This window comes from Apteryx mantelli, chromosome 3 (genome assembly GCF_036417845.1).
Source record: "Apteryx mantelli isolate bAptMan1 chromosome 3, bAptMan1.hap1, whole genome shotgun sequence".
Lineage (NCBI taxonomy): Eukaryota > Metazoa > Chordata > Aves > Apterygiformes > Apterygidae > Apteryx > Apteryx mantelli.
The window spans coordinates 138423783-138450062 of record NC_089980.1 but is presented as its reverse complement, the minus strand read 5'-3'; the positions used below and the strand labels follow the sequence as shown (position 1 = coordinate 138450062).

General features: G+C 59.0%; 1 protein-coding gene across 3 annotated transcripts in view; it reads right to left on the bottom strand.

Moving 5' to 3' along the window:
* The window catches only part of NCOA1 (nuclear receptor coactivator 1), a 153241-nt gene that overhangs the window by 5805 nt on the left and 121156 nt on the right, over nt 1-26280 (bottom strand). For all 3 annotated transcript variants that reach the window (XM_067294463.1, XM_067294461.1, XM_067294462.1), the window contains exons 5-16: nt 21615-21709; nt 18262-18439; nt 16192-16371; nt 14957-15052; nt 14465-14605; nt 13381-13528; nt 11302-12673; nt 7862-8060; nt 4268-4394; nt 1741-1909; nt 941-1255; nt 174-275 (exon numbers count right to left, since the gene is read on the bottom strand). In XM_067294463.1, the coding sequence (XP_067150564.1) occupies nt 174-275; nt 941-1255; nt 1741-1909; nt 4268-4394; nt 7862-8060; nt 11302-12673; nt 13381-13528; nt 14465-14605; nt 14957-15052; nt 16192-16371; nt 18262-18439; nt 21615-21709 (3122 nt within the window). The remainder of the gene's footprint in view (nt 1-173; nt 276-940; nt 1256-1740; nt 1910-4267; nt 4395-7861; nt 8061-11301; nt 12674-13380; nt 13529-14464; nt 14606-14956; nt 15053-16191; nt 16372-18261; nt 18440-21614; nt 21710-26280) is intronic.

Below are 26280 nucleotides of genomic sequence, written 5' to 3'. Positions count from 1 at the left end.
AAGGCTGCAGAAGACAGGGCAGCTTTAGAGGAGCTGCCCTGAAGCCACCTGCGGCCACCTCCCCCCCGGCGCGGGGTGACATCTCTCTCCCCGCTAACGGAGAGGACGGAGCCCCAGCGCGGCGGTTCAGCCCTGATGTCCCCAGCCCGCGCGCGGCGCCGCCGGGCCCTTACCTGGGGCGTCATCTGCTGCTGCATGCCGGCCCGCATGTTGAGGCCCACCGGCGAGTTGGCCGCAAACTGGTTGAGGATGGCCTGCCGGTTCTGATGGATCAGCTGAAGAGCAGGGAGAGGGGGGGAAAAAAAAATCAGGAAGGTCTTAAAGCGTTTTTGCTCGATGCAGCTCAGGCTCGGTCGCTTCCGGGGTATTTTTCCCCCTCGCTTGCCTGAGCCTCCAGGGCTTCCAACCCGCAAGAGATCTGGAGTTCCCAAACCTCCTGCTATCGCGTGGCGCGTGTTGCGGGGCCTCGGCTGGGACAGTGGACACCTTCGTGCCCACGGCCCAGGTCTGGCCGGGACAGCGGACACCTCCGTGCCCATGGCCCAGGTCCGGCCAGGACGCCTCATTCCTCCGTGCCCATGGCCCTGGACTGGCCAGGATGCCTCATCCCTCCGTGCCCACTGCCCAGGACCGGCCGGGATGCCTCATCCCTCCGTGCCCATGGCCCAAGGTCCATCCGGGATGCCTCATCCCTCTGTGCCCACCGCCCAGGACTGGCTGGGACACCTCATCCCTCTGTGCCCATGGCCCAAGGTCCATCCGGGACGCTTCACCCCTCCGTGCCCATGGCCCAGATCCGGCTGGGACGCTTCACCCCTCCATGCCCACGGCCCAGATCCAGCCAGGACGCCTCATCCCTCCGTGCCCATGTCCCAGGACCAGCCGGGACACCTTGTCTCTCCATGCCCACCTCTCCCAAGGTCCATCCGGGACGCGTTACCTGCTGCTGGCCCTGGAGCCGCTGCTGCAGCTGAAGTCGCAGCTGGTTGGGGGCCGTGGGCGGCCGGTTGAGGGGCTGCCGGGGCTGCATGGCCATGCTGGTGGGGAAGGCGCCGCGCGGCGGCGGCACCTGCACGGGCACGGGCCCGAAGGACGGCTTCTGGCGCACCATGGCGGGGAAGGCGCCGGGCAGGCCGGCGGTGGGCGACGCCGAGGAGTACGGCTGCGGGTACATGGCGCCCTTCTGCTCCAGCAGGAGCGGCGCGGCCGCCTGCTGCGGCGGGAACCTCTCCGTCAGCGCCTCCAGCCCGCCGCCCTGCGCGGAGAGAGGGGAGAGGGGGCTCGACGCCGTGCCGTGCCGGGCCCGGACCCGCTCCCGCTCCCGAAAACGGGCCTTCTCGGCAGTTCAGGCTCGGAGGTTTCCAAGCCTCTGCTAAGCCTGGGCGCTTTTGGGGGCACCGCAATTACTAATAGGTTTTCGGTTCTCTCCATTTTGGGGGGGAAAATATATGCGCTAGTACTACAGGGAACGGGAAAAAGAAACCGCTCGAAGGAAAATCCCAAGCAGTCTGGCTCGTTTTCCGTCCGTACCCCTGTCTGTCTTTTCTCCAAGCAGGTTCCCCCCCGCCGGCCGTGCCCTGTTAGTTATGAAGGACCAGATCCCTCAAAGGCATCTGCACGCAGGGACCTCAGGGGCCTCCGCCGGAGCCGCCGGGAAAAATCCCGGCCCATTGCCGAAGCGAGGGCCGCAGGGAAGCAAAACGCCGGCGGGTCCCGTTTCGCAAGCCGAGCGCGAGCTACCTGCACCAGCTTGTCGATGCCGAGCGCCCGATCGAGTTCGGCCAGCTCCGTCTCGTCCTTGCCGCTGAGGAAGGACACGAGCTGCTCGAGCAGGGCCTTCTCGTCGTTGCGGCCCTCCGGCGTGGTCGGGGGGCACAGGAGCTCGTCCAGCTGCGACGCGATGCACGGGCTGCGGAGGGAAAGGGGGCAGGCGTGAGCGGCGGCGGGAGGCAGAGCAAAAGGGGGCCTGGGAGGCGCCGGAGCAGTCAGAAGCGGCACGGCCGGAGGGCAGCGGGAACCTCGCAGCCGCGAAAACGAGACCGCCGCAAAGCGCTCGCGCTCGTCTTTGGGACTAAGGTTAACAGGCAACGAGAGACGTTCCCGCCACGTGACGGACGGGAGCCAGCGGGATTTGCCGGGCTGGACACGGCGAGGGGAGCCGTGGCACATCCCGCCCGCGGGAAGGCACGAGGGGAAGGCGACTGTGCCAGCGGTTCCCAAGCAGCAGACGTGTTTATCCTTCTCGCTCCAGATGAGGACCAGATGTACAGCAAGGAACCGAAGCCAATCCGATCGGGAATGCCGCCGCCAACACACATGGCTTCAGCCAGTGAAAGAAACGCTCGGCGCTGGGATTTCTTACATTGAGTAGCAGCGGCGGCATTGATGGGCAGCTAGAGGACAAATTCGGGTTGACGCCATCTCTTCGGCCCACGCCGCACCTCTGCACTGAGGACGGCAAGCGGCTGGTGATCAGGGGACAACACGCGTCTTAGGGAGCAAAGAAACTTCCTCCGGGTCCTTCTCCACAGCCGCCTCCGCCTCCCGCCCGTTGCGGGCGTTCTCCTCCTCTGGGGCCGTGCCGGTGACGGGCTTCGGGTGTCCCAGCGCGGATGTCCTAGCAACCCGAAGCATCTCAGGTGGCTCCACCAGGCAACCGGATTGCGCCCGGGGCGGCGTGTTTGACCTTGGCATCTTGGAGCGAAGGAGTTACGGGAGTAACCCAATGCAGGGGCTTCACCGGAGCCGCGGTGGGGCCCATCAACGAGAAAACCAGCGCGAGGCCCGCAACCCGCTGCCAGCTTGTGGGGGACACAGGCCCTTCCAGCAGTTTCACCCTCCTCCTTTCCATCCCCAAACCTCCCAGGAGAGCCCAAGGTCCCAAGCCAACATTTCAGCCTCCTTCAAACTTCAGGTAAATCTTAGCTTAGAAATCTTCATCCCGTCCTGTTAGTTTTGGCCCATAGATGTCCTCTACGTGTAAGGGGCAGAACGTCCGCTAAATCCGCTGGGCTGAGCGGTGGTTTTGGTGAGAGGGGGCTGCTGCCCCTCCAAATCCAGGCGCAACCTCGCTACGAGGAGCCGAAACTCCGCGGAGCGCTCCGGCACTCCCTCTCCACCCCGTCGAGTGCCGCACGAACGCCGGCGGCCGTCAGAAATGCTTTGGCGTCTTCAGGGCCGTGGCACCGTAGGGCCTCATCTACAAGGGGTTTTCCAGCCTCGCAGCTCTGCCCGTCGGGGCAAAGCATGGGTGGGGGAGCAGCGAGGTGCGTCCCCCCGTTTCCGACCTTGGTGGAAAAGCCGGGCTTTGCTCCTCTGCTCTTCTCCCCGTCGCAGCCGCAGCCGAGATTTGCAGTTTGCATCCGCGCCGCTAGATGGGAGCGTTTAGATCAAAGCCGGAGGAGCCTCTTCGGTGACCACAGCGAGCCGGCATGACTCCGGTTGGGAGCGCAAGGCTGCTGCGCAAGCGAAGGTCGTTTATACCCGAGCCAGCAAGTAAAGCAGCGTTTTAAGGACCGTTTGCAGCTTTAAAACCAAGATTGGCTTTTATACCTGCTCTGCCCTTTGCCAGGTATGACCCACGGGTCTTGGGCCACCAAGGAACCAGCGACAGCACCCCGGTTTCAGAAGGACGTTACCTCCTCGCGACAAGGACCGGGCTGCGGTACGTGCTGCTCCGCAGGGAAGCGGGGATCTGTCTTAACCCCCCCAGCTCTCTCGAGCTAAGTCCTTTGAGCACAAGGCCAAGATCAAACTGCAGCAGAGGAGACCACTTAGGCAAATCTCCTCTTGGGCTGAGTGAGGAGTTTTAAAAATTAATCCACGTTTAGCCCTTAAAAAAAAAAGCTGTCTGGCTGCTGCGTTGCTCCGTTACGACTCTTATGCACGACCTCTTCATGGTCTGAAGACCATGAGACCATGAGACAGTGCTCATCTGCTGAGGACCTGAATTAGCAGTGGAAATCCTGCCTCTTCCCAAAGTCCAGCCAGGCTTTGGCAGGGAAGGTCAGCAAAGGATCCCTGCATCCCTGCTGGATCCTAAATCCCTGACTGGGCACCAACCATGGAGCTAGAGCAGCAGGACTCACCATCTTTTTGGATCCCCCACCAGAAGATAGCTGAGAAGTCGCCCCCTCCCTCCAGCCTCCTACGACCCTGCCGCAACCAAGCAGCGACGGTGCCCTCGGGGCAGGCGGTGACCTCGGGGCCGCTCGTGCCGAACGGCGCCCGGAGAACCGGACAGGGTTATTTCGCCCATGGTACTTACTCCTCGGGCTTGCTCATGGCACCGCGGCTCATGGAGGCCATGCTGTTTTCCGGCCACGGCATCTGCTCCCCCAGGCCCGGCTGTCCAAACTGGTGCTCCGGCACCCCCATCTCCAGTTCGGCCATTCCTGATGGGAAAAGCGAGGGTGGGGGAGAAAGCGTCAGCGTGGTGGGGACACCATCGGAGGCGCCTGGGCCAAGCCTTGTGCCGCCCTCCGTGCCAAGGCCGAGGGGGCTCGGGAGAACATGCTCCGGGCTGCGGCGCGCACAGATCCTCCAGGAAGCCCCCATGTGCTCCTGGGAACGCTAAGGAATGGCTCCGCCAGCCCTGAGAGCCCCACACGATCACCGCAGCTCCCAGAAAGAGCACTCAAGGGTTTAGGAGAAAAAATGACAGGAGTTTTCGGAAAGCAGGGACAGCAGCGCACGCGGCTTGCACAAGGCAGGCAATGCTCTATACCGGAGAAAAGTTAATTTGCACAGGGAGAAGAGCCAACGCAATTAAATTAAGTTCAAGAGAACTTGGAGCCCAAGCCCAGGACAGAGAGATTTATGAGGCCGGGGACTTGACATCATCCGCTTTGAAACAGCAATTAGGATTCCGGACGAAACGGCACCTTGGCCAAACTAACCCTTGGAGAGCCGCGCAGATGGAAACGTGCGGTCTGAGCGCGCCGCCCGCCCCGTCCCCTGCACCACCGTCGAGGGCAGGTTTGGGCTTTTCAATACGCTCTTCCAAAGCAGGCGGATATTGGACTTTCTCGCTTCGCCACGCGCAGAATCCGTTTTAAAATACGCTCAGGCGACAGTCCCTGCCGTAACCGCGCTGCCGCTGCTCGCTGCCCCCTGTTTTAACCCCGGTGCAGGCTTCTCCCGTCGCTGGATAAGTACTGGGCGGATGATCCCTCCCCGGGTAGCACGGCAAACGGCGGCTAATCGGTTTATAGCCGGCATTATTCCGCCAGCCGCTAGCGCTTCCCTCCCGAACCGCCTGGCCCCGGCTCTCCCTTCGGCCGGCGTGTGCTGTTCGCTAGCACGACTGCGCTTCGGCTCGGCGCCGGGGGCAGCTTGCAGCGAGGGGACCCACGGGGACACAGAGCAGCGGTGACCAAGCCCACGGGGACAAGGCGGAAAGCAAAGCGCGGGACGGGCAGGCGTCCCGGCCCCGGGCCAGAGCAGAGGTGAAGGGGGTGAGGGCGGCCGGCACCGCTGGAGCCTGCGCCCCGGGGTCTGCACTGGGGGGCTGGGGCGACCCCCGGGTATCCTGAGCCTTGACGCACTGCCCGGAGGAGGCAGCGACGCTTTGAGACCGTGAAGGACGTTTCCCACTGAGCCTCTGAGTGCTGGAACACATCCACACACCTACGGGGTCTGTATCCCCCTCCTATGGGGTCTGTGTCCCTGTCCCACCGCTTCTTTATCCCTCTCCCACGGGGTCTGGATCCCTCTCCTATGGGGACTGTATCCCCATGGGGACTGTATCCCTCTCCTATGGGTTCTCTATCCCTGTCCCACGGGGTCTATATCCCTGTCCTATGGGGACTGTATCCCTCTTCTATGGGGTCTGTATCCCTGTCCCAGGGGGGCTGTATCACACAATCACAGAATGGTTGAGGTTGGCAGGGACCTCTGGAGATCATCTAGTCCAACCCCCCTGATCAAGCAGGGTCACCTAGAGCACGTTGCACAGGATTGCGTCCAGGTGGGTTTTGAATATCTCCAAGGAAGGAGACTCCACAACCTCTCTGGGCAACCTGCTCCAGTGCTCTGTCACCCTCACAGTGAAGAAGTTTTTCCTCATGTTCAGATGGAGCTTCCTGTGTTTCAGTTTGTGCCCGTTGCCTCGCGTCCTGTTGCTGGGCACCACTGAGAAGAGTCTGGCCCCATCCTCTTGACACCTTCCCTTCAGATACTTGTACACATTGACAAGATCCCCCCTCAGCCTTCTCTTCTCCAGGCTGAACAGTCCCAGCTCTCTCAGCCTTTCCTCATATGACCAGATGCTCCAGCACCTTCATCCTCTTAGTAGCCCTCCGCTGGACTCGCTCCAGTAGCTCCATGTCTCTCTTGTATTGGGGAGTCCAGAACTGGACACAGTACTCCAGATGTGGCCTCCCCAGGGCTGAGTAGAGGGGGAGGATCACCTCCCTCCACCTGCTGGCAATGTTCTGCCTCATGCAGCCCAGGATACCATTGGCCTTCTCTGCCACAAGGCCGCATTGCTGGCTCATGGTCAACTTGGTATCCACCAGCACTCCCAGGTCCTTCCCTGCAGAGCTGCTTTCCAGCAGGTCAACACCTCCCTCAACCTGTCCCGGTGCATGGGGTTATTCCTCCCTAGGTGAAGGACCCTGCACTTGCCTTTGTTGAACTTCAGGAGGTTCCTCTCTGCCCACCTCTCCAGCCTGTCCAGGTCTCTCTGAATGGCAGCACAGTCCTCTGGGGTATCAGCCACTCTTCTCAGTTTTGTATCGTCAGCAAACTTGCTGAGGGTGCACTCTGTCCCTTCATCTAGGTCATTGATGAATAAGTTGAACAAGACTGGACCCAGTACTGACCCCTGGGGGACACCGCTAGCTACAGGCCTCCAACTAGTCTTTGCACCACTGATCGCAACTCTCTGAGCTCTGCCATTCAGCCAGTTCTCAATCCACCTCACTGTCCACTCATCTAACCCACACTTCCTGAGCTTGTCTATGAGGATGTTATGGGAGACAGTGTCGAAAGCCTTGCTGAAGTCAAGGTAGACAACATCCACTGCTCTCCCCTCATCTACCCAGCCAGTCATTCCATCACAGAAGGCTATCAGGTTGGTTAAGCATGATTTCCCCTTGGTGAAGCCATGCTGACTACTCCTGATCACTTCTTGTCCTCCACATGCTTGGAGATGGCCTCCAGGATGAGCTGCTCCATCACCTTTCCAGGGATGGAGGTGAGGCTGACTGGCCTGTAGTTCCCTGGGTCCTCCTTCTTGCCCTTTTTGAAGACTGGGGTGACAGACTGGATCTGCATCCCTGTCCTATGGGGTCTATATCCCTGTCCTATGAGGTCTATATCCCTGTCCTATGAGGTCTATATCCTTTTCCCATGGGGTCTTGATCCCTCTCCCATGGGGACTGTATCCCCCTCCCATTGCGTCTCTATCCCTGTCCCACGGGGTCTGCATCCCTGTCCCATGGGGTCTGCATCCCTGTCCCATGGGGCCTGTACCCCTGTCCCATGGGGTTTGTATCCCTCTCCAATAGGGTCTGTATCCCTGTCCTATGGGGACTGTACCCCTGTCCCACAGGGTCTGTATCCCTCTCCTATGTGGTGTGTATCCCTGTCCTACGGGGACTGTATCCCTCTCCTATGGGGTCTGTATCCGTGTCCTCTTGCTCACTCATGTCACCGCTGTTTCCAGTGCCAACATGGGGCTGACTGGGAACAGCATTGAAAGGTGGGACAATCCCGCCCCCCAAAGCATCGCCACGGGCCGGAATCGGGACGGGGACCCCCGTCAGCCTGCCCCGCGTGGACCCTTGCTCCCTGGCCCCACGCGCCCCAGGCTTGGCACAGGCGAGCGGAGGCAGGCGCTGGGCACGCGGGCACCTACGGTTGAGTCCGGCGGGGGCGCGGGCGGCGGCGGCAGCGGCGGGCTGCAGGGGGGCCGCCAGGAGCTCCGGCTTGACAGTGACGCTGGCCACACTGCTCTCGGCGCGCTCGGGCCCGCACAGGCCGCCCAGCGGGGCCGCCTTCTCCAGCGACGGCAGGAGCTGGTCCAGCTGCTCCAGCTGCTCCAGGTCGGCAGGCATCTGAGGAAGGAAACGAGACCACAGGTGGATGCCCCAGCATGACTACCGGCCGCTTCGGCACGCCGGAGCCTCCCTTCCCAGCTCCCGCTTCTAGACGAGCCCGCGTTGCAATTAGCATCGTTATTCCCAGCTCCAGTGCCCTGGTACCGAACGGGCCATATATAACCTCCAGCTACTTCAAGTGGCAGATAATTTGCTTCGTTAATATACATATGCTTATGCTGCAATTATAACAATAAAAAATGGCCTCTTCTAAAGAAATAGGAGTGACTTTACAGAACAACTGTCCCAAACTCTGCTTCTGTGCTAGCCTTGGGCAGGCAATTACAGTCAACGGCGTAGCGAAACATCATTCAGGCTTTTTCAGCCTTCATCATAGCTCAAAGTGGAAGAGTGGATGTTTCGCCCGGGGACTCGAATAAATGGGAAAGTGACTGCGGAAGGGATTTGCACCAGTGGATATAACAGCGGTGCTGCTAAGCAGCGCGCTGGGCTTAAAGGGGGTAAGATAAATGAGCTTTGGCTCAAAAGGAAAATATCTCAAGGGAAGGCAAGTATTTTAAAACCTGAGGATGCACGCGGTATCCAGAAGAGCCGCCCCTCCACGTGACGGCGAGTCCGCCCAGGAGCAAGCAGTGATTAAAGGACGACGCAAAGCTCTCAGAAATACCTTCGCGCAGCCCCTCGTTTTTAAGAGACGGAAAGGGAAGGGGGCAACCGTCAGCTCAGGACGCCGCAAGGAGCAGGGACGCCGCTGCATCCCGTCAGCCCGAGGTCAAGGTTATTGGTGTCCAAGCAGCCAACCCAAAAGGCTCTAAAGACTGCTGGCTAGCCGAGCGCGGGAACGGCACGGCCACGAACGGAAGGCAGAAAAGGAATAAAGCCAGGCGCCCCGCGGCGGGGAGACGCGCCGCAAAGCAGAGCCGCAACCGCGGCCGCGCCGGAGAGCCCTAAGCCGCGGGAGCGAGCCCAGCGGAGCAGGAGGGCGCTCGGAGCCAGAAGTGCGAGAGATCATCTGCTTGGAAGCGATTGCGAGACAAGAATACGGTCGGATTTCTGCAAGGATCCAAGGACTCCAGGCAGGATCTGATGGGGAACACTTCAAGGTCAGAATCCTCATTTCAAATCCCACAATTTTATCGCAGGCGTCACGTAATCTGAATTTGCTGTAGAGCCGCAGCTCCTGGAGGCAGCTATTTCCATAAAGATCTCAGACTCTTATCACGCTGTTTTTCCTTCCCGAGAAAAGGACTCTATCCTGCCGGGTGAAAGCAAGCTGAAATGTAAAGATACAGAAAACCCCCAAAGCAAATGATAAAGGAGGCAGAGCTTTATTTCTGGTTCTGAACCTCTATTTCTGCGTGCGCGGTGCCGGGCACCGAGCAACCCAAGCGCCAGCTGGGCCAGCTGCTCCCACGAAGCTGCAGACGGGCAGTTATAAGACAACCCGACCCGCGGGGAAGCTTCTTCCTAACCTAGCTGGAGTTCAGCTCGTGCCTGGGGGCAAAAGGACTAAGAGCCCTTCCAAAACCTTTCTTACGCGTTCGTTTTTTTTTTAACTCTCGTAATTCCTATTAGCAAAGTCTAGCTCTTTTCCAAGCCCTGTTCGAGTATTCCTTGTTCTCTTCACTCAAGGGCCAGGAGGCTCTGGCTTCCGACCAAGCTCGCGGCATCCCTACGAGATGAATCCAGAAGGGAAATAAGGACGTGGCGGCCGCAGCCAAGCGGTTACGCCTCTCCCAATTCGTATCCGCGATCTTAAAACAATCACGCACGGGAACACAAGCGACCTGCAAGCTCTAGATTTTATCTGCAACGGCAGCCGCCCTCCCTGAGCCTCGCTAACGCAGCCAGAGTAACAGGAACCACGTGGACGCCGAGCTCTGCCCCGAGACACTGAGCAGCTAAGAGCTGTCCGCTCCTTCGAACGTGCATTTTAGGACTCTGCATCCCGCCTCCAGCCTCCTTTATGAACTCCCTGGAAGCGCTCCTTACGGCCCGGCACACAGCCCTGACGCGCTCCAGCTGTCCTGGGAGAGACGCTTGGGAAAGGAAAGCCAGGAGCGAGCCTAAAACGGCTCGCTCGGCTCCCAAAGCGCCGGCAAGGGGCTTAAAAACCCATCCCGGCTCCAAGCTTAGGCTGTGCATCTTCCAGCGGGGCTCCAACGGTCCTCCCAAAATAGGCCTGGCCTCGCTTGCATCTTCCTCATCCGACGGCAATTTCCGTTAATCCGGATGACTGATCTCAAACAGGGAGACGATGGGGAAAGCACTATCTAATGCATCTAGCGAGCAGATGATACCGGGAGAGCAGGGTACGTTAGAGAAAGAGATGACGAGTTAGATTCCCGCTTGCCTATAGAAGAGCCGACCGAGACTCCCCGGCAAACCGAGCCCTTAACCTTATTAAGGGACTTATTGTGTATTTGTCATTTGAGGCTTTCCGAGTGCTCTGTTATTCATCCCGTATCTCTAAAACTCGGCAGCCTGATTTGACACAGTCCGTAAGCAGGCTATCAGGCTCGCTCTTAATGTCAGCCTCCCTGTACTATTTGCTGAAAAAGGATTAAGCAGCCTTATCCATGTTACCATCTCCCCTGGCTTTCAAAACCAAGAAATCTCTTCTATTCATAGCTGCATGTAATGAATATTTATACACCCAAATCTCTATTGCAGAGATCTGTCACTGGATTATTCAATTTAATAATACCGCTGGGATACCTAAAAGGCCCATATAATTGCTAATCTCAGCCAACAAGAGGGCAACGGATTGAAAATTCCCAGGGACGCGAGCCCTGAATACGCCCAGAGATGCAGAATTAAAGACCTTTTCGCTCAGCAGTGCCCAAACGGCCTGTAAAACGCCGCCTCTGCCTTCGGGCCCACCGCCTGCATCGCTGTGCCGCACTTCTTCCTCAGCTTTACCTACCTCGGGAGACAAAGGTTCTTCTTCCTTCTCTCCCCACTGCTTTGAAGGTCTGCCCTGTCGAAATGCGGAGTGTCCGGAGCAGGGGGAGCAGCAGGGATGCTGCAGGAGACGGCACCCGGGCAGGAGGCGACCGCTGCGCCGGCCGCCTCGCATCGCTGCCGAGGGAGCAACCACCTAAAAACCGCTTTTTCGGTGGGGAACCGCCTAAAAAGCACCACTTGCCCACAACGGTGATGCCAAGAGCCCCCGAACCGGGCGGCGGCGAGGGAAAGCGAGCATCTTACCGGCCCGGATGTGGAAGGGTCAACTCACCTGGCCCTGCGACTCCAGCTTGACTTCCTCGGCAGCGGGGGGCTTGGGCAGTGGCACCGGGGCCGTGTTACACGGATCCATCTGCTCCGTCTTCTCCACCTTCACCTTCACGTCGTCCAGGCTGAGGGCCGGCGCTGCGGCGAGCTCCTTCTCGTCCTTGTCTAGCAGGTAGCGCAGGAGCTGGTGATCCTTGACATCCTTTTTCTTCAAGGCGTCGGGCTCCAGTTTGATTTCCGGCGTTCCCGGGAGCTGGCTGGGAGCCGTGGGGGTGCTGGCGGGGTTCGGGGGGTTATCCTTTTTGTCGTGCTCCATCGCCAGGGTGGTGATGTCGGAAGGGCTGCCCTCCTGGAGGAGCCGATGCAAAATCTTGTGCCGCTCCGTCAGCGAGCTGTGCGAGGAGGGGCAGGTGCTGCTCGGCGGGTTGCCGGCAGCCAGGCCGCCAGCGGCGCCCGCGCAGGCGAGCGAGTCCTTGCAGCTCGTGTCGGCATCGGCGTGCCGCAGCTGCTGCTCTGCCGTAGTGGCCAAGAGCTGGACCAGCTTGTGGCTGGTGGCTTGCGAGCACTTGCTTTCCCCCTCCGAGAGTCTGTCGCCGGCATGCAGCATGCCCGAGTCCAGGGCTTTGCCGTCGCTCGAGCCGCCGTCCGACTGGATCATCTCGTTGAGGATGGAGGCGATCTCTTTGCTGTCCTTCGACTCGGCCTTCATGGGCTGCATGCCGAGGCGGCCGGGCGAGCTCTGTGAGCTCAGCTGCCGCAGCACGGGGGGCGGCGTGGAGTAGCCCACCGGCGTGCCGGGGCCCTCGCTGAGCCCCGGCATCGAGTTGAGCGGGGCGCTGGCGAAGGGTCTGCTGCCGCCGCTGCCCCCGCCACCGCCGCCGCTGCCCCCACCGCCGCCGCCGCAGCCGCTGTTGGCCATGCCCACGGGGGAGTGCATGGTGGGCATGGTGGGGGAGAAGGGGTTGCTGCTGGGCACGCGGGGCCTCGGTACCAGTCCCGGGCTCACCCGATGCCTAGGAGACATGAACTGCGGTGGGGTAATCCCTGGACTATTCATGGGGGAGCTAGTGAGGTTTAAAGTGTGGTTACTGTTCTGGGGACCAGCTTGTCCCTGGCTTAAGGCAACGTTGGCTCCTATCTGGTTACCAGGCGAACACCCAAAGCTTGGCTGGCTGGTGCTGGAGTTGCTGCTGTGGAGGCCGGAGCCTGGCTGCTGGTTTACGTTGGTCGCCAACATGCTGCCGTTGGATGGAGGGATGGAGGGCGGCAGGGCCATGCCTTGGCCCGGGGAGATGCTGGGATTCAGCGAGGGGCTCACCCGGGGCAGGGACAGCCCCGAGTTAGTGTTCTCCTGGGGAGAGAGCATGCCGTGATCCCTGGAGGAAACAAGGGGAAAGGAGAGGAGAAGTCACGCGGTGCCTTGCCCAAACCTTCAGTACAGTTCAGACTGCTTCTGCCTCCTCTTTCCATGCAGGCATGAAGCCTGGAGAGCAGTAGCTTGCAAGCACTGGTGGTGTTAGACATCCCCACTCCACCATTACTTTCAGATCCATTTCAGGAGCGTGGAATGATGGAGTAGCCCCACCACCTCTCCAGAAATGCAACACAACACTCGGGATCACAGCAGCTCCCTGGCTAAATCCTCAAGTCATCACCTTCTCTGCACTTAGGCTCTCACAGCGCCGGAGGAAGACTGTGCCAACAGTCCTCCCCTCCAACCCAAGCTACTCGCGTTGCTCTAACGCAGTCCAGGTCCACAGACTCAGCTCACCCGGTTCTACCTGTTCTTCAGAGCCTCTCCCTCCTGAAATATTTTGATTAAGTTCTCCAGGGCAAGGCAGGAGTCTGAGGCATGTCTATAAACCTCCACACATTAATAATAACCAATTAAGAGCAACAGAGCTGCTGCTAGGCTGGTTTTCAGACTCAGACTCTCCACGGGAACTAGATCTCCAAACCAGCACCGCAAACCACGAGTGGATCCTCCTTCCACTGCTGCTGACCAGCGCTCTGATTTCGGGATCGCCCACCCAAGCCCTGCTTTTGCCTGGCGTCAGCGGGCAGCAGCGGCCCCGGAGCTCACCTGTCGATGACGTGGATGCCCATGATGAAGGGCTGCATCTCCGGACTGGAGGGGTAGCAGAGCTTACACTTGGTGTGGGCGCTGAGAACCGTTCCGTCGCTCAGGGTGAAGCGGTACGAGGGGCTGAAGGCTGTGCCGCGCGTCATCACTGAGGGAGAGAAACAAAAAGACGGGAAGCCCCCCTTAGCAATTCGGAGAGCCCCTAGGACATCCTGCAAGCGTCGGGAGGAGCGTGGAGGAAGGAAAGGAGAAACGGGCCCTGCGGCAGGGGAGAAGAGACGGAGAGCCGTGCCTGGCCGCTGGAGCGGGAGCCGACTACACTAATGTCCCTGAGTGCTCCCCGCCGGAGCGGCAGGGAGGGCAGTCGCTCAGGCGCCGACGTACAGTACGTACATCCCGATGAAGCCAAGCCAGGGACCGGAAGCTGCAGCGGGCTGCTGCCGCCGCGACCCTGGCGAAAGGGAAGGTTTCCTCCCTCGCGCGAGCGCCTTTGCCGACCGAGCACCAAGAAACCTCCGCCGCACGCCCAAGGGGCGACGGCACCTGGAATTGCGCTCTCGGAATGGGAGGAGAACCCCAGTAAAACCCAAATTAAACACAAAACCACCCTCGTGGAGATCAGGCCGGGGGGTTTAGACTCCGGGGATGGTGTTTACATACAGCACAGGAAAGGGGGGGGAAAAAAAAAAAGCATATTTAGCTCAATGCAATGCCCAAACTTGGCCTGCGGAAGTTTGTCTCAGCTCCTTCTTTCCCGAAGGGTGCGAAGAAACCTCTCGGCTGGCCCAAGGTGGAGGCACATTGGGCCAGTCCTCCACCTTCGGCAGGGCGGCGGAGCGCCGCTGGGCCGCCGCCGGCAGCGAGCCGCACGCCGCCGCGTCCGCAGGCGGCCTCTCCAGCCGGAGGAGCTCTTCCAGCATTACTCAGCCATTTCACTTCTCCCTTTGGCACTTTGCGATTATTACTGCAGTATTTGTTTTTCCAGAAAGCACTTATCCAGCAACAAGGACAATGCATCAACTTCTCACTGCAGCTACCGCCGCTCGACGGGAGCGCGCGAGAGCAGAGCAGAGGAGCCCGTTACCTTCTTGAAATAGCTGCTTGGCGTAAGATGGCTCTCTGCCCTGAGGCTGGAAGAAAGCATAGATGCACTTCCGCACTAAATCTTCCCAGCCCGTTCTGCCGGCAGCTCGCAGGGAACTGGTGTCAATGGAGATGATTTTACCTGGGGGGAGAGAGGAGATGTCTTTGAGCGGTCAAGGCGTTAGAAGATTGCAGAAAGAGGAGGACAAAACCCTCTCCGGTTACCGGTGGGAACCGCAGTGGTCCTAGCAGACAACGCTGCTCTCTCTGTAGCATACAGATATATTTTTTGCCTATCTGTACGCGGCTCGATCTTGCTCCAACCCCAGCCAGCTCTCAATCCGGGCTGCTTCAGCTAAGCGCCCCCCCAGCACCGACGGGATAACAAGCAGAGCGAGCGCGGTGCCGGAGGGGACTCCGCTCCTGGCCGGAGACAGCTCCGCGGCAGAGCCCCGCTGCCAGCACGGTGGCGCCGGCCGCTCTCCGACGTTACCTGTGGTGTCTTGCTTGGTCACGAAGGACTCGGAAGGGGTGACGGCGGCGGGTCGAGGCAATCTTCTCGCAATGCAGATCAGACACGACTGGAAATCTGCCAGGACAGAGCAGGGAGAAGCGACGGGGAACAGGAGAGTCAGATGTTACAGCTACCACTTGCAGTTCAAAATTTTAATTAAAATAACACTGCTGTGCTCGACTGCCACGTCCCGCCCTGGAAGTGTTTACTCCGAGCAATCATCCAGGCCTTCAAAGCAAGTAGGCTGGCTCTAAACTCTATAAAGTTTGCTGGAAGAGAGAGGCTTCCAGCATTCGGAGAAATTAATTGCAAAGGCTTTTCGGATCTGGCAGCATCGTACAATAAAAGTCAGCGCTAAAAGCCAGGAACTGTCAGCTTCAGGCAAAGTATTTGGTCATAAAATACCATAATTTATTCCTTCCAGTCATGATCTCCTGTGTAAACCGCAATGGATTAATTCAGCTAATGCACTGGAAAATAATAGCTGGTATACAGAGCTGGGAGCTACGGCGTTTGCAGGAGAGCTTTCTCGCTCGCCCGTGCAGACATCCAGGAGGAGAAACCTCCAGCAGCCCTGGCGCGCCGGGGGCGACGCTGCCCATCCAAAAGGCCCCGGGGAGATTCGTCCACGGGCCGCCGATTCAGCCCGAAACGGTGCCGCAAGAGCCGCCGGCCGCCACGGCCTCCCGGGGCGCGACTGCGAAGGGGCAGGAGGGGCGGCTCGGGAGGGGGCTTTCGGGCACCTAGTTCAGCCGCTGCGAGCTCGACTGCAACAGCGGCCACCCGAAGGAGGGTGCTCCTCCAGCCAGAGCGCTTTTCCGGATGGTGAAATTTCCGGATAATAAAACGGAGAGCAGGCAGCGGCTGCGGGAAGCCTGCAAAGGGCCACACGGTTCCCGGTGGAGTTAATTTGGGACAAAACACAAGGTCAAGGGGGAGCAGGAAGCCAGCAGCAAACGGCAGCCGTCTCCCCCTTTCCCTGCCCCAGGCCGAGGCGTTTTCCATGCGGGGCCAGAAGCAACGAACCCACCGGGATCGTGGCTGGACGGACGCCCGCCTGCCCTCCCGCCAACGCAACAAGACCCGGAGAGCTTGGTCCCATGCGGGCGGCAGCGCGGGCCCGGCCGGGAGAGGTGCGCGCGGACGGCAGCGAGCCGGCGGGGCTCTCGCGCCGCGCGCTAGCAGGGTGGGACAGCAGCGCCCGCCCGCCCTACCTTCTCCTTCCTCCTTGAAGGACTTGGGCTGCGAGACGGTGAAGCACTGCATCACCTCGTACCGCTGGCGAGCCTCCTGGTTCTCCGCGCCCGGCTCATCCGGCGGCCGGATCAGCATCCTGCAGCTGAACGTATGGCTGTTGCGCCTCGTTGCTTCTTGAGGCCAAGGGACTCCGTTCACTGCGCCGGAGGGAGAAAGGAGGGTAAGAAGGAGGGTTACAGGCCATGACTGCCCGGGCTGGTCTCTCTGGCCCTCGCTACGCACCGCCAGCCCCTCGGCTTTGCGCTCCGCTCCGGGCCCCCCGGATTATTTCGTTCCCCAGGCAGGTGGGTAAACCGAGGCACAGAGCGATGCAGCTCTAGCCAAGTCAGCTCCTTGCTCTCTCCACAGCTGGAGGAGCTGATAAATCACCAGCACGAGCTGGCCCGTTCCCGGCGCCTTCAGGGTGCGCAGCTGCAGAGCAGCTCCGAGGACGGTCGCTGGAGACCGGCGCCGGCACCTGCATCCATCACCGCGCATCCCGCTGGGGCCGCCAAACCGTGTCGCTGCTTCTTATTTACGCGGCCGACGGAAAGGAAAGTCTCTGCCGTCGGCCGCAGAGCAGCGAGGCCTCCCGCTGTCCGTCAAAGCGACCGCCGATTGCGCTCCCCACAGCCGGCAACGGGTTTCGCGGGGGAAATGTCGTGGCGGAACGTCATGCAGCGGCGAAAACCTTCCTCTGTTTTTTCTCGGGAGCAGTTTAACCACGTTCCACATCTCCCCATCACATAGTTGCAGGCAGGTCGACGTTTCTATTACCAACCGCCGCTTTAGGAGGGTAACTCGGCTGTAAAAATTCACTCTGCTTTTGGACCAGGCATTTGAGCTCGCACCTCAGTAGTGATGGAAAAAAACAGCAGCAACAAAACACTCTGCAGAGTTTATTTAGCTGCTCTGGAATTGCAAAAATCTGGAATTTAAACCACGGGGTATTTTGGTGAGGCCTGCAGAATTTTTGCACATAACCCCGTCTTCTCCATAAACTCCTGCGCAGCAGTTGAAAGGCAGATTGTTCCGACCCTCTATAAAATCTCTTCAGGGACATCTGTATTCACCCCAAGTGATGTTGCCGTCAGCAGATGATGAAGCTTTCATATAAACTGACCTACCAGAAGAGCTGAGGGACTCATAACATCCAAGCGCAAGGAAAAAAACAGCCGTTCACAACCTTAAACTGGGTAACCATAGGGATAAGACCAAGCCAGAGTCTCTAAAGGCTCGACGCGATGAGTGTCTACAAATTTAGGGGCTGAGGCTCAAGACATCCTTGTATTCTGCAACTCGTTCTTCTACATGAACTCGTTTTTCTACTGCATGCAAGTGTCCTCTTTCAGGTCCACCCAAGGATCTCCACATCGAGTCAAGGAATAAAAGCTTGGACTTTGATGGCTTCCACTGCCACACTCATGCCTCCACCATGTTATAACTCCAGCCTCACTGCTGGAAGTGTCTTCTGGTCACACTGGTTAGTGTCTTCTGCTGGCAGGGCCACTGCTCATGCTCAGTGTCACCCAAGGGGCTCCCACGGTCCTGCTGTCACCCCAGGAGGAAGACGGCCGTCATTTAAGACGACCCTGACTTTGCAGTCAACCTACCTGGGGAAGAAGCTTGTCTGCTCCAGCTGTCCAGCCGACTTCTCCTTACAGGATGTATTAACTGGGCAAAGGTTTATGGATCATTATCCGCGTTGTGTACTTCCATATGCAGCAAACCATGCAAAAATGCCCGTCATTATAAGGTTAACTTCACTGAGGACGTAACAGCGTTTTCGACAGCACTCACCGGTCAATAAATCCGGCAAGCAACAGGTTCCCGACTCCCATCTGCTGCTCGCAGGACGCCATACCCATACCAACGCACGCGGGACCACAAACCCTCCTGTGATACCTGAAAACGCTCAGCACCTCCCAGAGCCAAGCCACCAGGAGTTTAACTCTCGCCACCTTAGGCCAACTCAAAGCCACAGCCGGAACAAAACCATCTTACGCGAACGAAGGGAGGAGAGAGCCAGGGCACAGGGGCTTTCTTACCTAGGGACTTGGGCAGCAGGTTCTTGACGAACTCGGCGTGATCGCCCACGTGCAGGATGCTGTAGACGCTGGTGTTCATGAGCTCCTCCTGGTTGTAGCCCAGGTAGCCGGTCACGTTCTCGGAGACGAAGACGATGCGCCCCTCGCGGTTCACCACGAAGAAGAAGCCGTCCAGCGCCTGCAAGGGGGACAGAGCGGTGAGGGCGGCGGGTCCCTGCCGGGGAGGGGACGGGCCACCCCGGGGCCACCTCGCACGCCCCCTCCGAGGCTCGGCTCCAGCTCCGCTCCGCTCGCACCTTCTGCCGCGTGTCTGGTGGTGGTGCCACGCCGGGGCCAGGAGGCCTCTCGTCACCGGCGGGGTCCGGCAGTCACTAATACAGACAGCCGATGCCATCCGGCACAATTTGCCTTTTTTTTTGGGCTTATATCACCTTGTTTTTGGCTTAGCTCCCCCCTCCCCAGTCCCTGCGACAGCGTTTTCCATCTGTTTCCAGACACGTGCAGAACCGGGGTCCGGCCGGCACCGCTGGGGCGAGCTCGCCCGAGGCCCGGGGAACGCGGGAAGCACCGGCAGCGAAACCACGCGGCTTCTAAAGATCGGCTTTTGCTGCAGAGCGGCATTAAACGTGAGAAACGGGAAGCGTTTGGAAAAAAAAAGGGGGGGGGGGAAAAGCGAACTCCTTTGTCAAAACGGTTCTGGCACCTGGGCTGCATTTCGCCGCGTTCACAGCTGCTGCCCGTTGCCAAGACGACGAGCCTCGGCCTTGGGCCCCAAACGGAGGCAGGCCCCCACGGCGCCGCTTCCCTCTGGCTGCCCCCCGCCTCCGCCGTGTCCCCTGCCGGCAAAGCCCCCCCGGGACATTCGGGTATCTCAGCGAGGAAAAGCAGCCAGTGGGCGGCACACGGGAAACCCCGCGGGCCGAGGGAAGGGGATGAGGTGGCGTCTCTCACGCCTTGCGCCCGGCTGCAAACCCCCGCGGTGCCCGGGTGCAAATTCTCGTGGTGCCTGGGTGCAAACCCTTGCATTTGGGTGCAAACCCTCGCGGTGTCTGGGTGCAAACCCTTGCATTTGGGTGCAAACCCTCGCGGTGTCTGGGTGCAAACCCTTGCATTTGGGTGCAAATCCTCGCGGTGTCTGGGTGCAAACCCTTGCATTTGGGTGCAAACCCTCGCAGTGCCCAGGTGCAAACCCTTCTCTTGGGTGCAAACCCTCGCAGTGCCTGGGTGCAAACCCTCGCAGTGCCTGGGTGCAAACCCTTCACTTGGGTGCAAACCCTCGCAGTGCCTGGGTGCAAACCCTTCACTTGGGTGCAAACCCTTGCGGTGCCCAGGTGCAAACCCTTGTGCTGGGGTGCAAACCCTTTTGGCACCCAGGTGCAACCCCTCGTGGTACCCGGGTGCAAACCCTTGCAGCGCCCAGCCAGCAGCACCCAGCCAGGCTCGACCACCTGCGTCCCAGCGGTGGCACATCACCCCTCCCTGCTCTTAGCAATCCTCACCTGCGGCTCGTTTTTGGGAGGAACGGGGGAATAGGGAAGGGGGTGCCCAAGGTGAAGCCTTGCAGGAATAGGGGGAATTTGCAAGGGCGGCTCTGCGTGCGCGACGCTCGGAGCTGCCCGGTGGTCAAATGCCCCGCTGCTAGGCCAGCAGCAACGTCGCTCCGCGCTAAGTGCTCCTCTGTGGTTTAAAATGCTTCAATTACTTTCTCAGCACTGTTTACGGAAGCTGCGACCAAGACGGAAGGTCAGGAGGGAAAAAAACGGCGGCAGGCGCCGCGGCGAGGACGGGACGGGCGTTTCTCCAACCCGCCTCGGCCGGCCCGGAGCAGGCGGCAGGTCGTCGCAGCGACGTCTCCAGCCCCGGGGCCCGACGAAAGCGCAAATCGCTTCTCGCAACCGACCCTCCTGGCAAAGACACCGCAGCCTCCGCGCCAGCGGGCTCCCACTAACACCCCGCTCAAGCGCGGAGGGCGATTTTGAGCCCTGAACTGGCTGATCGAACTCGTTTCCTTCGCTCTGTAACGACCCCAGAGTTTTCGGTGCCGTTCAGCTCGCCCGTCCGGCGCGGTGTCCCTTTCGCTGCGGCACAGTCGCGCAAAGCCAGGCTTAGCAAGGCTCGAGCGAGTCTGGGCTCAGACTGGGAGATCTCCGCAGGTCCCTTCCAACCTCAGCCACCATTTTCCCTGGATAATCCCGCAGAGCTCCTCTTCGCGCGCGCGGCTCCTGCCTGATGCCGCTCCTCCCAGCTTCCACCGGCTCCGCCGAGCTCCCCGCTCCCGCCGCTCGGCGCCCTTCGGACGGAGGAGCTCTTCAGCCGGGCTGCCGGTTTTTTGGCACATCCCTAGGAAACACAGTGCCTGGGAACGGGCTAGCAAAGCTTTCACCCCGCCAGGGCAGCCACTGAGACAACCTCGGGGATGAGTCGGGTGCATCTGCTGCGACACGCTGCCGAAGTCGCCGCAGTCACGCTTCAATCCCCAGGGAAACGCGGGAGGGTCGGAAAGACGCGACAGCTTCTCCGGATGCTCCGGAGGGAGGCACGCCAGCCGACTGCGCGGCCATCGGTGTCTCGAGCAGCGCGGCCGCTTCCTGCGGAGGTTCCCGTGCACCAAGGCAGCGCCGGGCTGCTGGAGGGGGTCTCTCGCCCCAGTTCCTCCTTCGGGATCCAGATCGGATCTGGATAACGCAGCGAACGGTCACCAAGGAATCCGAGGAGCGTCTTCACCACCAGGCATCCCGGACTGTGGCCTGTATCTCTTTCTCAAGAAACACGCTACGTTTCGCCTCCCGGTTATTTACTGGGCTTGGAGCAGAAATCACAGGGTGAATCTAGGGACCGCGTTATGTCGGCAATTAGGCTATTATAGGTAATTACATGGAACGGATTATTATCCTGTGCTCTTTTGGTCGCGGAACCTGTAATTTTATAAGCCACTTTAAATAAAGCCAGGTCCCGGCGGGAAGGCACTGCCTCCGCCCGACGCCACAGCCGGACGTTTCGGGATCTGAGGCTGCGCGAGCCCCTTTTCGGCTCAGCGCAGCCCCGCGTTTCCGCGCCCGTCCCGGGGCGCCGCGGGCCGCCCGTCCCCCAACCTTTAAGGGCAGCGAGCCCTTAAGGTTGGGGCAACCGTAGTATTTCAGCGCGGATGCTGCGCAGCTCCGCTTGGTTTCCCGTGCTCCATCCAGCTGGGTTTAGATTCACCTTCTAAATACCTTGCTCGAGCGCAGGACTGAAGCGAGTTTACCCGGGACCGGGCTAGCACGAGAACGGGCTCACGAAAGCAAACTGCAAACTGCCGCCCTGCCGCGCGTGGCCCGTCGGGCGCAGGAGGCCGGCGGCGGCCGAGCACCTACCTCCAGAAGCAGTGGTCCCAGCGACTCCTTCTCGATCACCCCCTGGCTGCTGGACGAGATGTCCGACTTCTGCACTTCGTCGTCGGCCGCTTTCTCTGGAGCAAAGGAAAAGGCACGGTTCAGCCAAAAGGAGCGGGCTCTCACCGCTGGAAACGTCACCGAGACCAAACAAAATACCGACTGCCGAACTCCACCTTTCCCGGCGCGCCGAGGTGAGGGACGGCGCGCGTCCGAGTGACTTTTGCGTTTTCCTTTAATCCCTCCACCCAGCGGAGGGGAAAAAGCTTGAAGAAAGAGATAATGTCGTTTTTAATTGCAGCAAAATATAGGTGCTTATTAAATCACAGTCGGCCGCTAGCAGGAAGGAAAAACCCGTCCCGAGCAGCAGCCTAGAGAAATCCAACATCAACATTTTGAAAAGGAAATTGCATACGCGGTTCAGCATATTTGCTCTGGAACGTGCGGGCCGCGCCGGTACGGGACGAGGGACCGGCGGGATTCCCGCGGTGGAGCCGGGAAGCAACCTCGCACCGGCCTCAGCCCTCAGCCGGCCTCAGCTGCCCCCTCTTCAAGCGGAAACGTCGGAGCCGCTCCGCGAATGGTCTCCGAAGCAGCTAACCCGGCGCTCTCGCTCTTCCGCTCCGCTGCGCCGATGCCGTCCGGATGCGGGGGACGAACACAGAGCAAAGCCGCGGTCCCCGCGGCCCCCAGGCTCATCATCACGTTTCGGGACTCGCACCGCTCCGGCAGATCCAGCCCAAAACACCCCAGCCGGGAGGGAGCTGGGGGGCTCCAGCAGCCCCCGCTCTCCCAAATCCCGACCACGCGACGACCGTCAGGCACTGCAGTGGCCCTGATCATAACGCAATTGCCCTAAACGTGATTAAAACAGGTCTTTCTCGCGGCACAAAGACAGACGAGCTATTTTAAACGCATGCCTAAAACGGTGCCCTGATTTCCCGACACCCGGCGGGATTTACAGGTGCCTCCAAAGCCTACAGGAGCCGCGGGGTCCTCGGCACGCCGAAAAATCAGGTCAGTGATTACGGCTGCCGAGGCGCCCGGCTCTTTCCCACGCACAGCCGGGGGCTGCGTACAGCTGCCGGTGATTTTCCCGGATGGGAATCACCCCCCACCTCGCTCCGGGGCACGACAGGCTCGGGGCTTGTGCGGGAAAATGCCTGCTGTGGTGGTGCTTCCGAAACAGGGTAACACGAGCTGATTCCATTCTTTGGCTAAAATTAGAGCGTGGTGAAATTTTGCAGCTTATTAATAAATAACTGTTCCCCCCCAAAAATCAGGATGATTGTTTGCATTTTCCCAGGGCAAAAGTTTTTAATGTATTTCATTGTGCATCGACCTTAGCCCAGATCCCTAGACCGCTGCCGACGGCCGTTTGAACGGACATTTCTACGGGAGACGAGCTGCTTGTGAATTCCACGGCCTCGCCGAGCTCTTCGCATTCACAATTTCCCAAACGAAAGAGCTTTGATTTTTAGTTAATTAAAATCAGATGGAAGAGGCTCGGCGCACCCACGGCTCACGAGCGCGGCAGAGAGCTGGGCCGTTAAGTAGCGCCTACGGCGGGACGCATCGGGCCGGCAAACCCAACGGGGAAAAGCCGCCGTGGAAAGAGGCCGCTCGGCAGGCGGCTCTCGGAGCGCGCTGTGCGCACCTCTCAGCGGAAAGGGAACCTCTTTTTTTATTTTAACCGGTGCCCAGCCAGGAAGGCTTATCCGGTGCTACCTTCCAAGCAAGGGGAAGAGCCCAGAAGGTCCAGGCTTCGCTCCCTGCTGATGGTGGTGGTTGCCCAGCCACCTGCAGAGACCCGAGGGCTTCAGCTCACCCTCCGAGCGCTCAGGTCCAGACTCCTCTCGAGTCCAGTGGATATCCAAGCTCTCTCCTCCCCGCGTGCTAGTCATTAATGAGCTGGGAATGATTAGTCAGCTCTGCCGGGAGAAGAAGGACGGGGCTGCGCCGTGCTTGGCACTGCCTGGGCGGTGGCCTGGGTTCTCCATGAAACCAAGGCGTTGGGACAAGAGCATCGCGTGAAGCATCATGCTAAAGAATTCGGTTCGGGAAGTCATTTGCAACGGGCTACGCTAACAGCTTTAACGAACCTGTTAATTTATGAAGCTTTACAAGCTAGTAGATGGTGTTCTTTATATCAGCTGTGTCCATATTTGTATCACTGGCAGAAGCCGGTGCGATGAAACCCTCCCACTGACCCGACCTGCGGGGATCAAACCTCCGAGGAGGACCGTCCTCGGCAGCGTATGGGGCACGCCTGCGCCGCCCACGGCAGCGACCTCCCTGGAGACGCTGTCGATGAGCGTTCGAGCTCGGCAGGCAGAGCTGCGCCCAACACCCACCTCTGTAAAGTCAGCATATTCCCAAGGAGACAGATGCAGAAAACCCAGCCCGCCGTCCTCACGTCTTCGCTTCCACGAGCACCAGATTCCCTTAAAACACTACATGGAAATCAGCAGCTCTTAGGTTGTATAACTTTTTATCCCGGCAGGAGGAAGGAAACTATCTGATCTATGAATTCAAAAAAAAAAAAAAAAAAAAAAAAACCTGTGGAAAAATGCAATCTGTGAGACACAGAGCTTGCAAATAGCAGCACGAGAAAGAGAAGACCTGATCCTGGCTTTCATAAATCAACGCGGCCGCTCCAGAGCGCGGCGCTAGCCCGGTTTACACCACCCATCGAGACAGTCTATCAGTGTCAAGCCACGGGGTGCCCACGAACAGCGGGCCGCGGTGCCAGGCTCCAGCCCCGAGACATCGCGGGGCAGATTCATCTCACTGAACATTAGACATCTGTGATGGAGACGTCTCCACCTGAGCTCGGCACCTCACCCTCCCCTCCCTGTCAAAGCAGAGAAAAAAGGCACTTTTAGAAGGTGAGTCACCTGCTCCTTTTTAAATGCCTATTCTAAGATGGACTGTAGGACTTATTTCATTTTATTTTAGGTGTTTTCATCCGCTAGCCTTCCTCCACAACGAGCAGGGACAATCAGTTTTGCTCTTTCTCTCTTTTACAGTGAGAGCCAAAATTTCACTGCATCACCTAACTCCGGTGCTGGCACTGAAAGAAAACTTCCGCGTGTCTCCAGGGCTGGCAACACAGCACTCGCTTCAGCTCCGAGCGTTTCTAGATGTTACCGGAGAATATTCTCCCCGACACAGGCCCGAGCGGCCCTTCGGCAACCCTTATTCCTCTACCAACGCGCATGTGAAGGTCTATGTCAGGAGGACGCACCTCTCCACCCACCCAACCGTAAGGCCACTGGGAGTAAAAAAGCTGACTCTAGTCCCCCAGGGCGGCCAGACGGATGGAGCAAATTGAGGACAGAAGCCGGTGGCTGGTCTACTGAGCGCAGGAGAGCCAACGGTGGAGAGCGATCCCGGGAGGGCCAGACCCCAGGGACATCCTGCTGCGCTCCCACGTCGCACCTGAGCTCCTTCCTTCGTACCCTGCCTGGGAACTACAGGATCAAGAGGTGCCGCTGAGCTGCGGACAACAGCAGAAGTCCAGTGGTCTAGCAGCTATTTCCACCGCCGACTGTGGCTTGCAAACCGAGCGCCCGTTCTTACAGACCCACGGCGACGAACACGGTACGCACTGTTGTGGAAAGTCTCACTGAAAGCCACGGACTAATCACAGCAGGAAGCACCGCGGTTGGAAACGCGAAATCCTAACGGACTAGAACATGCAAACCTGTATTCATCCATCAACATAGATTTCCAGGTGGGATACCGGGTATACATCAAGGTTAAAATAGTGATTTCAAGGTACCTTTTAAACCGTACGAGCTAAAGACACAACAGACCAGTGTCTGTATTAACAGACTCAGCTTGATTTTTTTCCCCTTCTGCTTTCCCAAAAAGCCCTTCAAAACTAATATTTCAAAACCAGGACAACATCCCACCACGCTTCAGTGCAATCCACCACGCGGAGGTGACAGCAGCTAGAGACGGTAACTCCTACCAGCACGAGGGCTAGAGCGGCCTCCAGCACGCTGACAAGCCAACCCTTGAAAACGGTCATTTCGGGCTGGTAACAACCTGGCTTTGGAGTAGGTCTTCCATCTGGTGACCCCATATGGAAACCACCTCAGGCAACACCACCCAATTTTCTATATTGACAACAGCATTTATATCTCTTAACAGCTTCTCAGTGAAACAGGGTGTGGCAGTCCAGCAAGGACTTCTTGTTTTCGAGTAGTTACTGTTTTCAGGAGTTACTCTTCTCAATCTGTAGGAGGATCCCTTCTCCCATGGGGTTATCAGATCAGCCCATGACACAACCTGCTTGTCACAGGCCCCTGGAAATCACCCTGCTCAGCACATGTCTGCCTGGGTAGAAATGGTCCTACAAACGTGAGCTTAGAATTCAAACATGGCCATATCCATAATTTTAGGCTATCAAGAACTTGCACCTTTCTGCATTTCTGCAGAAAAATTAATTTTAAAAAGGAACTAATCCATAAAAAGCAGAGCTAACAAAGTCTGGTCGCCTTCCATACTATATCCTTTGTCTCCTGTTCTCTGCCCATCACCGTAACGCAGTTTCCCTTTTCACCCCTGAAGACTTCCTCCATGGACTTCTGCATGTACTAACCGGCCACACGTCTGCTGGCAAACACAACATATGGTGACC